This window comes from Dermacentor silvarum, chromosome 1 (genome assembly GCF_013339745.2).
Source record: "Dermacentor silvarum isolate Dsil-2018 chromosome 1, BIME_Dsil_1.4, whole genome shotgun sequence".
Classification (NCBI taxonomy): domain Eukaryota; kingdom Metazoa; phylum Arthropoda; class Arachnida; order Ixodida; family Ixodidae; genus Dermacentor; species Dermacentor silvarum.
In genome coordinates, this window is record NC_051154.1 from 361,766,681 (window position 1) to 361,779,232 (window position 12,552).

Here is a 12,552-nt window from a genome sequence, read left to right on the forward strand (position 1 = left end):
AGAGTTTCAATATATGTAAAGAAATGTTACATTGAAACGCAGAATGCCTTCCTATGTCTTGCATAGGTGATGCCTGTTTATTTTGTGGCAAATGCAGGCAGTAAAGGAGTTGCTCTAGCGTTTGCAGCTGTGTATGGAAATGTATGTGGCATAAGAAAATGCCTGAGCATAGAAGCAATCAAAGGGATGTTGAGTTCATCTGGCTGTTTCCGAGCTGGAATAAAAGCTGTGTTGGGGGGGGGAGCTTGGTTAATATTTTCATTTAGTTTGTATTTGTACCTGCTTTAAGGGGGAAAATGGGTTCTAGAATAAAAAAATTTATTCTTCGAGACACGGTGCTGAAAGGTTGTATATATATGTAATGATATGTGCTTACAGTGGAATCTCGATGATACGATCACGGCTAATACGAATTTCCGGATACGAATTTTTCTGAGGCCCCGGCCGAACCCCATTACTTTGCAACGTGCTAGAAAACGGTTGTTACGAATCGATTTTCGACCCGCGTCGGTTGATACGAATAAATGCCGCCCCACCGACGGCCGCGAAAGAGAACAGCGAGCAGTCACGCGCAGTTTTCCCTTTCTCTTTTGGTGCGAAGGCGCGGACGCAGCGCCGGACAGCGCGGAAGCCGCGACTGGGCGCGAAGAGTTTGAAGCGGCGGCGCATTTGTTGCTTTTGCGCTTTTCCTTTTGTCTCTTCGCTCGCTGCGGCGGCCGCTCTTCCCCACGCGCGGCCGCCGACACAAGCGAAGGCTCGTGCGGTCTATCGCTTCAATGGAAACTGAGCGGCATAAGCACGGGGCATACAAAGGTCAGAGCCGTGTGGAGATCGCTTTCAAGATAAGGTGTGCGCGACAACACCGACAGCCGGCACAGGCGCAAAGTAGAAGAACGCATTTGTTGACACAGTAAAAGCCCCCCCCCCCACTCCCTCCCTCTCGCGCTACCTTCCCGCTTTGCTCCTTTCGCGTGGGAGATTGCATCGCCAGTTACCCTTGCGCTCGGTTGCAAGATACGCATTTGGTGACGTAGCACAGCGTCGTCACGCCCCCCTCCCTTACCCCCACGGCCTCTCGCGCCACGGAAGTCGCGTTTTCTCTCCGCTGTGCGTTCGCTCTCCATGAAGGCGCACTTTTACTGGCACATGCTGCGCGCAGCGACGTTTTATCGCCCTTGGACTCATGCTCCACGTCTCATGCTCCTCCTCCGCATCGCCCTCGTTGATCTCCTCTCCCATCGGTGGGCACACCTCGTTGAGAAGCGTGCTCGCTACCACCCTTGTCGGCGATATTTTACCCTGGAAGCCGCATTATAACCGGTATTTCGTCTCACGCGGCTGCACTGTAAGCGGTATGCGTATACATGGAGTTCTATGGGAGGGTAAACGGGAGTCGGAAAAGGCTGCATTGTTGCCAGTTCTTTACTATAAACGGTTACGTTATAAGTGATCTATACTGTAAATGCTTTTTACGGGCATGTGCCTGAGTGAGTTCACCTCTGACTCTTTAATTTAGCGTTTTAATTGTATTTCGATGATACGAATTTCGGCTAATACGAATATTTTTCGTGACCCCGTGAGATTCGTATCATCGAGGTTCCACTGTATTTTGAATATGCAGTCCATTTTTGTTTATCTCCTCTAGTTCTAATTTTATGTGAGCTTCCTTGAAATAAGTTTTTGCAAAGGTTTGCAAAATATGTGTTCTTTCGATTTTGGCAAACAGGGTATCAATGGCTTCTGTATCATTCAAGGAATGCCATAAGACCAACCTTATTGCTCTACCTTATTTAGAACACGAGTTGCGAGACTTCAAAGTTAGGCACCAGAAAAACACTGTTTCGAGTTCCAACTTTGAAACCTTGCACTCGTGTTCTAGGTGAGGCAGAGCAATAGGGTTGGTCTTACGGCATTCCTTGAACTATACAAAAAGTATTGGTGCCCTATTTAGCGAAATCGAAAGGACACATTCTTTGCAAACGTTTGCAGAAGATATATTTAAAGGAGATAAACAAAAATGGACTTCGTATTTGAAATAAGCCCATCAAATTACATATATGTAGAAGTTTACAGCACCATAGCTCAACGAATAAAGATTTAAAAAATTTTGGCTCAAAGGCCCGCATCTCCTTTTAAAGAACTGCAATTCTTGTACCAAAGTATGCCCACCAAAATTGTTTTCACCAGGTGTTTTATCTTGCAGGATGACCCCTCAGACCCTCTGGACGGCGACCCTTGCTACCTTGCACCAGAGCTGATGGAGGGCCACTTCACCAAGGCAGCCGACATCTTCAGGTACAGTGGAACCCCGTTGAGACACTCCCGTTTCGTGTGATTTCCCGGTGCCAACGTGTGCAATCGAGAACACAAAAAATGAGCAAATACAGTTGCACTTCACTTTTAATGGTTTATACATTCCCGGAAAACACTATGTTTCGTCACCATTGTTCAGTGAATCGCCAAACTGTGATCGTATAATGCATTATCCGGTGGTTAGATCCCATGCCAACAGGAAAAGGCGCGAGGCACGTGTGATCGACAGCAGTAGGCACCTGCTCAGGTCGCCTGGGACTGCCGGCACCTCAATTTCCTCATCCAGTACAGATTTCTTCACAGGTTCTTGCGCTTCGCACTCCCAGCTCTTGCTGCGAACCCTATTGCGATAAGCATCTTCACTTATTTGTTTCACATTGCGTGTGGAATAGTACTGTTGGAAGAATACTGCACGCTTTTAATAGGCGATCACTCAAACGCACCGCCGTTTCGTGCTGCAGGCGGCACGAAGTGAGCGTCATGTTTGGTCTGGTGGCAGTTGTATTCCAGCATCGTCTGCCAGCTAGACTTTGTTTTGGTTTCCCGATGTTGTTTAAAAAATGCTATGCATAGGAAAATGACAAAGCTGGTGGGCCCCACCAGTTCAACGTGTGTCGGTGTCTTGTGTCGCAACGATTCTCACCAAGCAGGCAGGTCAGAACTTTCCGCCGAAATGCCCCGCCCGACAAAGCTGCTGACCTGCTCTAAATTCGAGGAGTACAAACGTAAGCTTGCCGACACAAATTTCTGGGAAGTCTACCATTCTCAAGTTCCATGCAATTGCGGCTGACCATGTCATGCTGAATATGCTGGTTCTCATCAGATCACCTATGCTATGCTGGAACATCAAGGAAATTGGGCACAACAATACAGGCTGTAGTTGAAAGTCAAGGTCACAGTTTAGACCTCAGCTGCGGTGGCCACATTTCAAGGGGGGGTGAAATGCAAAAACGCCCCTGTTTAGCTTTACATAGTAAAACTCAGGTGGTCAAAATTCATTTCGAGTGCCACACTACAGCATGTCTCATCAGAACCTGAACGTGGTTTTGGCATGTAAAGCCCCAGAATTTAAGAGGTCCTGAACCACACCTTAGGCATGGTGAAAAAACGCAGTCCACAGATAGCATACACTGCTGGGAACATCTTGGCAAAATTTTGCAGTATTGTGCGGCGCATCGAACTCTCAAATGGAGCAGTGAGATCACCGTTTTCTCAAACACTTTCTTTTCAACAGAATCTTTCGCTCTTTCCGGGCACTGTACAGTTAAACCTGGATATAACAAAATTGACAAATTCCCGAAAAACTTCGTTATAAAGAGGATTTCGTTATATGCAGGTTCGGCACGAAAATTCGAAAAAGAAACGCTTACCATATTTACTCGATTCTAACGCACCCTCAATTGTAACGCACACCCGTTTTCCGTTTTCGTCGCAGCACTCATCCTTGGAATGTCACACCAGGTATCGGATGCATGGACGCGTGTTGTTTCGCACAAGCGCAAGGCATCGGAAACGAAGAGTGAGCGTGACGATGGTGTTGTAGCTTCATATAGTGTTACAGTAGAACCCCGCTGTTACGTTCCCGGGGGCTGCGTTTTCACGGCTATTATGTCGTTTTCGGCCGGTCCTCGCACAGCTCCCATAGAACCCAATGCATTCAGTGCTCCCACACCTGCGCCAAATGCGCCAGATTGCGCCATACGAGATTTGCTGCGCCATCCTGATTAAAATGCATGATTTTGCGCCGAAGTGCGCCAAAATTAGCGACTGCGCATTACATGTGTGGCCGCAGTGGCCCGCAGACGTACATTATCTATACGTCGGCGATCGATAATTCATGCTCGATGGGGACCGCCTAAAAGTCAAAATAATTGGGAGTCGGAAATAATAAATGCGCCAAAAAAGAACTGAATTTATTCCACCAGTGGCCAAAAAAGTACCTTTTTCGCGGTTGACCACTTTCGGGGATACATTCACTTTCGCGGGATTTCGCTTCACTAGCATCAGCTTCGGCATACTTGCTATAGTGTGCCAGGAACACTATCATCCGTCGATGTGTCCAGTGCTAGTCGCGCGAAATGTTGCGAAAGCGAAAGTATGCCAGAAAGGGATCGTCCAAAAATTAAAGCCGAAGTTTGTCAACGCGGTTCTGTGCGCACGTACGCTTGCCTACGATCTGGTCAGTCCGTATCTCTACCATTGTTATGCTGTCACCACAAATAGATGAAAGTACAATCAATGCATGCACCGAATCCTCAACCTTTGGCAACACCTGGACCGCGAATTTGTAGCGATGCCTTTTTTGCTGTCACTCCTTGTGGCGCTCCGCCTGCGTTATATATATCGACCGGCAGATAACGGTGGATGATAAGGGCGACATATAGTATTGAGCGGAATGCATCGCTACAAAAACACCGCGCAGTAGTACACTGCGCTATCATAGCCGAATGATGGCGTTTTTTGTTTTTTTTATAATCAGTGTCCTCATCGGCGGAGACATCGAGGGTGTAGTCGGCGCCGCTTAAACAACCTAAGTTGCCGCAAGGGTGTTGCTAGCTAACACGTCAATAAATAAATGCTGGAAGCGCGGAGTCAACCCGAATGTACTCCTGAATGATTTGCCGGAGTTCGCTTGCCCGACGGTTTGGGCGCGGTCGGCGCTGGTAACTACGCTTCGCTAGTTTCGGTTTCCAGGTGTCGGAAACATGGCCGACCACCATGCTGCGGCGATGTCAGCGACGTATCAACGCCAAAATATTGCTATTTCCGCTCAACTCGGCAGTCAGATTGGCACGCTGTCGTGCAGGCGGAGTCCTAATTACCATATTACACGATTGTAGGTCGACCGATTTTTTCAAATTTGGCAATCCAATGTTGGGGGGTCAACTTAGAATCGAAACCGAACCGTGTACCGCTAGTAACGGCAAGAGAAACGAGAAATCAGGGGCGCTACGGCCTCGTTACAACTTTGCGCCTACGTTTTTATGGTTACGGTAGAAGCGTAGCGTAATAATTTACTGTATTGCATACATTTTGATTGCGCGCACCACGAGCGCACGGCTCTTGTGGGAGCATCGATCATGGAAGAGCTGCCGTTTAGGGGGTATTGGTAGATGGCGGAAGAGCCGCCGTTTGGGGGGTATTGGTAGCTCGCGGAAGAGCTTTTCTTTGAGAGACGATTGTTTTCGACAGCCGCTCGCATCTGTCACTTCTGCTGTTGTGCTGAATCGTCGCGCCTGTCATGAGTGCCAAGAACTTTCGGCGCTTGTTCTCAGCAGCGTTCAAACGGGCTGCTATCCTCCATGTTGACGAAACTAACAACTGCGCAGCGGGACGCAAGTCTGTAGTCAGTGAACGTGTGGTGCGGCAGTGGCGGCTTCAGCGCGAGAAAATTTGTCCTCTCTGGCTACCGTGTGCGGGTGGGTCCTCTCTGCGTGGGGGGCTGTACCGCGCGATGTCGTGGTGCAGTCGTTCGCAAAGTGTGGACTCACTTTTGATGAATGCGTGCTTTGGGACCGCAGCAGCTATGACTGCAGCAGTACCAGTGAGGTCAACTCTAGTGACGATGAGTCACTAGAGTCTTAGCAACCCCATCAATAAGTTTCCCTTGTGTAAAATTCACTCGCGTGATTTTTCTCCCCCCCCCTCCCAATTTTTTTTTTTTTTTTTTGAGACATGCAATTTTGGGGGGGTCGACCTACATTCGAGTCGACTTACAATCGTGTAAATACGGTATATAGAGTGGCGTACCTTAAGGTGTCCGAAATTTCGGTCGTACTTATACTTTAAACTTATGGGCCAGTGATGGTGCCTCAAAGTAATCCGAATAATCGAGCTTGTTTGAATTGCTGGTGTTATAATAATCAGTCAACGCCAGTTGAACCAGTCGATACCATTGAAAAGTACCTGGTGTCGTCTGAAGCAATGACTGACCGTTACGAGAAGCTCATCAAGGCTGGCCTGGTTCAGAAAAGCATTGATGACATTGAGTCTGGCCAGGTGCTTCTGACTGATGCTAAAGCCTTGTTGAAAACATCACAAAGTGTCAGCTGTCATTGAAAAAAATCATACGATGTAAAAGGAAACGTATGAGCAGCTTCACTCAATTTGAAATAAACTAATTACAGCACACTGTGTCAACAGGTTTGTTGTCTTCATCTAAATTAAAGGGAAACTCATGTACTTAGAGGCAGAGCAACATTGTTTTACAGCAAGCAAATACTTTCTGGAATAACACTTGTCAATTTTGAGTGTTTGAAATAGCTTGGGACGTGTCCAGCAGCTGCCATTTATTAGCTCCAAAGTGCTCTGAAATCTGAATTTGGATGCTCCAAACTGCTCCAAAATTATGATTTTGCTGCTCCAAAAATTGCTCCAAATCTCAATTCATCAGTGGCACCACTGCAGTAACCCCGCTGTTGTGTCAGCAACTGTGGGACCTTTCCCGCATCATACGTTGCGAACTGCCATCCCGCGCCGGCTCGAGCGACCATTTTGACTTTTCATGTTGCTTGGCTTGGTGGCTTGACGATGGCATTGGCTTCCCAAAGTGCCGGGGGGGGACAACTATGGCGTATTTTCGGTTTCCGCCAGCAAAAGTATGGCCCTTGAGATCCGTATTTGCTATATAAAGATGGTGTCTATGATGCATTGTGGCCCTAAAATTGGTTTTGGCTCATAGATATTCAGTATAAAGTCCAAGGGCGATAACACAGTCACCACGCGCCGTATGCTGTATGTGCGAGTGAAAACGTGCGAGGGGAGCCAACGACTGCATCTAATTCTCACGCGCACAAGAAAAGCAGGGAGGAAGCGCGCCTTCTTCCGTTGCGCTCGAGGCACCGGCAAGGGAGCGAGGGGGGAGGGATAGCGGGGCGGCGTTGTACTGTACTCTGGCATCAACTGGGTACTTTGCGGCGGCGCGCGGACCGTATCTTGAAAGCGATCTGCGTTGGGGCAGAGTCTAGCAGTGTAGGTGCGTCGGCGGCTCGTAGCTTTGTGCGTGCTGTGTGTTCTCGGCACTCAGTTTGCGTTGAAGTGATAGACAACAGCACAAAGGTAGCTTCGCTCGCTTCTCCTGCGGCGCTTCCACATGCCGCCAGCGTTTGACAGCACGTGCACACGCTCATCGAGTGTGATGTGTCGCACTGTGTACCAGCACGTCGACAAAATCAACTGGAAAAGGAGAGAGTGCCGGCTTGGTGGGCTAGGCCAGCTGCAGCAAGCGGCAGGATCAGGTTTGAATGAAGGGAGGGGGAAAGGTCACGCCTGCGGCGGCAAGATCACCGGGTCAAGGGATGCAGGCCCGCCTCACACACGTGCGCTCGCTTCGCATTTCGTCGTGGCGGTGAAGGTGCTTCCGGTTGCTGCTCGCGCAAAAATGACAAAATTTGGGGCAAAATCTCTAGGTTGTCGAAGGGGAAAATTCGTTATATCGAGGGGGTCTCCCGCTGCCACTTCGTTACGTAGAGGTCTCAAATACATGTGCTTCTATGAAGTAACAGCGGGGAATAGAAAAACTTCGTTATATCCAGGAATTCATTATATGGAGGTTCGTTATAAGCAGGTTCAACTGTATTTCGTCATGTAGCATATGCCCATACGTGGCTGCTATTGGCCAATAGCTGACATCATTCAAGATGAGTGTTTGGATCAATGCCCTTCTTCCTACTGTTACCGTGTATATTTATTGATGCAGTTTAATAAATAGGCTGAAGTAAGCGAAAAACTGCTTTCGAAATTCGATAAGAATATGCTTCCTGAAGAAGCTGACTATCGTCTGCTCATGCTCGGTTGCGGACGCCCACGTACCTACTGAACTTTCACCAGACTGCTTATTTGTATCGTAGCTTTCGGGTCTCTCTAATTTCAATTAGGTTTGGACCCACAACTAGCCTCAAATTGCGCGAAACTTAAGGGACGTCACGCACACTTGCCAGCCGTGCTCACTCCTGGCTGCTCCTGGTTAGAATCCTTGGCGGACTTCGCTTCATGTTGAGCTATTGACAGTGCTTCAAAATGCAGAATTCGGATGTGGCTACTATCCGTCGGTCAAGCTGGTAAAGGACAAAGCCGGTCTGCACCACATAGCATGGCCAGACAGGAGCATGTGATCGCGCACTCAAGCCCTGTCATGCTCAAAGCAAACGCTGCGCATTGTATGTAGCTGTGGTCTGCTATGTAGCGTAGATACCGCAGCCACCACGGGGTGAAGGAGCAGATGTACCACGAGGGGTGTGTTTGGTTGCCAATAACTCCGTTTCTTCTGAACGCATTGAAATGCTTTTTGCTGCAAAGTGTTTCTGAAATTTTCTATTTTAGCTTCACGTGCATTTCTTGACTTAATTAAAAGTGGTGCAGCACCCATTTTTCTTTAATTGAAAGACAACCACACTGCTGTTTGTAAGTTCTGAATGGTGTCCAAAGGAATGTCGGGGTGGACGGTCACAGGATTTCGCCTGTTGTGTATATGTTAATGCTGCAGATGCAGGATTTGACAGTGCAGAGGCAGAGCCATCAATGGCAATTACTGCAAGGGTAAGGCTAGGATTCCTTTCATCCAGCAAGGCTAGGATTCCTTTATTCTAAATATGCATACAATGCAGTAAGCCTATTTAGGATGACCAACCGACTAGCCCAAACTTTTACCTTGCTAAGATTCCTTTCACTCTATTCCATTTCTCTTATTGTCCATTGCGCACAACTGGCTGACCATTGTGAAAACGTAGGCAAAGCACTGCGCACCACTGATCATATCTAAAAAAGAAAATCGATGGAACAGAATGCTTACATTATTCCATCTCAGATCTGCCTGCAGCCAACCACAACCACCACCCCTTTAATAATTTCTTTCTCGAAAGTTTACTTTTCAATAAATTATTTTACACGAATGAGATGGGGTTGGCCTCAAACTGGCTAACACTTCATTTGTTCTGTCTACTTCTTTCAGTCTAGGTATCACGGTACTAGAGCTGGCCTGTGACCTGGAGCTGCCCAGTCGAGGTGACAACTGGCACGCTCTGCGATCGGGAACCTTGCCTCATTACCTTGCACAGCGTGAGCATGTACTTCCTCTTGCAACTGCCGCATTTACTACTCTATAGGCCTGGTGCTGAACAAATTTGGTGAGCTGTCACTGCTTCCTTTCAGAGGCAAAAAATTTAAAGCAATCATTGGATTACCCAAAAAGGGCGTCGTGCAAATTGGCTGTGGCTCTCTAAATTTCGGAACCTTTGACAGGTGGCAAATGATGACTTTTTTTTTCACACGTAAGAATTATAATAAAATTGTGTGCAGTTCACCACTACTCTCATTTCTATATTTTTCTTGTTTCTCGACTCTTGCATTTCCAAGTGCTTACTTTTTTTTTACCGTCCCATGAAAAACGTATCAGCGGGGTTCTACTGTATTCGCATGGTATTCGCAGATGTGTGCAAACCCAATCCACTTGTAAATCATAGACTAGACAGGAAGGCTGTATAATGGAGTTTGCACACTCTTTGGAAGCATTGTAGTGGTGTTGTTTTCAATTGCCTGAAATCTACCAAACACATTGCAAATGTTTCACTATATCTGTGTTTAGTGATTCTGTGTTTTCCACTAGGGTGAGGAGATTGAACGATTACCAGTTAATGATTTTTTTCAAGATTTTTTAAAGTGAAATATTGAACAGTTAATGCTTTAATCATTATTTATTTTTGTTCACAATCAGTTGGCTGAGGCTACATGAGCAGGATCGAGCAAGCAATAACCCCAATGTCCAAACTTCACTTGCACTACACAAAAAACACAACGTGTTGGTCTACAATGTTGCAACTAAAACGGCATCTTGGTGTCTCTTCGACAAAGTCTACCTGCGTGCACAGCACTTGGAGGCAGGAGAGAGTCTCTGCAGCAGCTGCTAGTATATGGATGTTGAAGAAAATCCCGGCAGCACGTTAATAAAATTGGTTTGTTAAAGCAAGTTTCTTTCTTTCTGATAAGTGAAATAAAGTTTCTGTAACGCCAAGATGGTTTCGTGTCCCATGACACGGTGCTGCCACAAAACATTGTTTTTTTTTGTGTCCACAGCTGGACCGGAGAGCTTAACATGCTTGATATGCCCTTTCAGTGTTCCTGGTGTGATATTAAGGGGGGTCGTGGCAATTGAAGTGGTCAAATTGGTCAAAATTTTCGATTATTCGATTAATTTTTTTTCGCGATCCTTGGACCTTCATTTACTTCGTGGTGGAATATAATAAAATACACAATAGAAATCGAAAATACAGCTTTTTTTAGAGTGCTGTCATCAAAAATTGCAAAAAAAGTCGGGCTTCGAGCTCCGTTTTCACAGGTTTCATTGTTTGTGCAGTTTCTTTCAGTCATCCCGGTGCTATTTCACAATGAATGAAGACAAAATCATTCTGTCTTTTGCACTTAGATTCTGAAACATTGATGAGTGGAACAAAGCTGTCCATTTTTATCTGCACCTCATAAAAATTTTTTTTGTAAGGGTCGTTAGTAAGACAATATGCATAGGAAAGTTCAAAAATAATTTAGTGTTCATTTCGGCATTTAAAAAATAAACCAATAGCTTTATTGCACAGAATGGGCCTTTGTGAACATGCGGATGTGAAAATCTTGGCGAACATATGTGTAATTAATTAATTAATTTGGGGATGATCATTAGAGGCTGTCAAGTGTTGTAACTCAAACTATGATAGCACAAAACTGATTTCAATTATCATATCAGCATAACAAATCACACCTGCATGCCAAATTTCATCTATTCCCAATTGCTACATCCACCCTTAAAGGTAAATGTTGATTTGTAGCATGTTTTCTTTATTCAGTTTTTGTACGTAAAGTGACACAATATTTTGAAAGCTGAAGTATATGTTGATTCAAAAATTTGATTATACACTTTTTGATACTCAACTCCACTATGTACGACGCATATTCCTGTATCCTGCACTGGCTCTATTGGCCTGATCATATGGGCGCTTTGGGACAGCCCTGTTGACTGTTATTGATAATTCATCATAGACATCCTGGTCACCCGGCCTTTTCAGGGTGCTAGCATAGGCTGCGTTGCTGCCAACCATGCTGCCACACATTGCACACAACCCATTGTGGAGTTCCCCTCTATGACTTTGCTTTATGGTACGAGTCCAGCCTGACATAATCCTTGTCCTTGTTGTTCTCATTGGAGACCGTGCATTTGTAATTTTGCAGGTCTTTCACCGCAGCTGCACAGCGTGATCCAGCAGATGATGCACCCCGATCCACAGCAGCGCATCACGGCTGACCAGCTGCTGGCCCTGCCAGACGTCCGCCAGGTCCGCCTTCGGCGAAAGCTTTACGTGGCACGAAGGAGAGCGGTGAGCAACTCGCCTCTTCCATGCTTGCATTTCTTAACTTCACAAAGCAGCAGTGCCCTAGGAAACCAAGTCTGGCCGTGAGCAGTTGCAGGTCGTGAAGCAGTTGTCTTCTTTAATTTCAAACAAAAAGGTTTATTCATGGTCAAGTGATGCATAGCAGCTTGGAGTGACAGAGGACCAGGCACAGTTTGCTTTTGTTTGAATATGGGTGTTGCATTGCTTTGCTAAAGCAAAAGCGCATTGATGTTCTTCATTGGCATAGCTGCATATTACGGACAGATGGGAGCTGCAGTGATGGTGCTATCCTGTGAACTAGTGTAGTAGAAACATGTTGCACAACTCTTGTCTTGGAAGAAAAAGAAAAGGGAAGCTTCTTCAGACAGTAAACTGTCGTTAGTCCGATATTCATTACAGTGAAATCTCGATATAACAAGCTTCAGGGGACTGTGATAAATAGTTCGTTATTCTTAAAAGTCGTTGTAGTGAAAGCCCCAAACTTAAACATTCCGCCCATTAACTTATCAGTTCATAAGTTGTCACCATATGAGCTATCCACGAAGGCATCGCTGTTGGCTCTCGGCCCGTGCTGTTGCTATTTGCCACAGATTCTGGCGCCACGCGCCACCAAAGCACCGTGTAATAAGTGACGCGCTCAAAACAGATGCTGACGCCGAGAAATCTACCGACAAAAAGAAAGCTCCATGTTGCCTTCAAAGCGCAATGTTTCTTGTTTGTTTATTTTCGCAATCCTTGCCGTGGACACCGCAACTGTCTCGCTCGAGGCGGACACCTTAACTATATGAAAGCGCAAGCACGCGTAAATGACACTGGCTGGCAAGTACAAAGTGTGACCGTGTGGCAACTCTGCAAGTACGGAAGT

The 12,552-nt window shown here is 46.4% G+C and overlaps 1 protein-coding gene across 1 annotated transcript in view; it reads left to right on the plus strand.

The window, feature by feature from the left end:
• The window catches only part of LOC119445132 (membrane-associated tyrosine- and threonine-specific cdc2-inhibitory kinase), a 47,313-nt gene that overhangs the window by 12,412 nt on the left and 22,349 nt on the right, over nt 1-12,552 (plus strand). Inside the window, exons 6-8 of the mRNA XM_049662909.1 lie at nt 2,204-2,295; nt 9,263-9,369; nt 11,527-11,672. Coding sequence (XP_049518866.1) covers nt 2,204-2,295; nt 9,263-9,369; nt 11,527-11,672 — 345 coding nt within the window. The remainder of the gene's footprint in view (nt 1-2,203; nt 2,296-9,262; nt 9,370-11,526; nt 11,673-12,552) is intronic.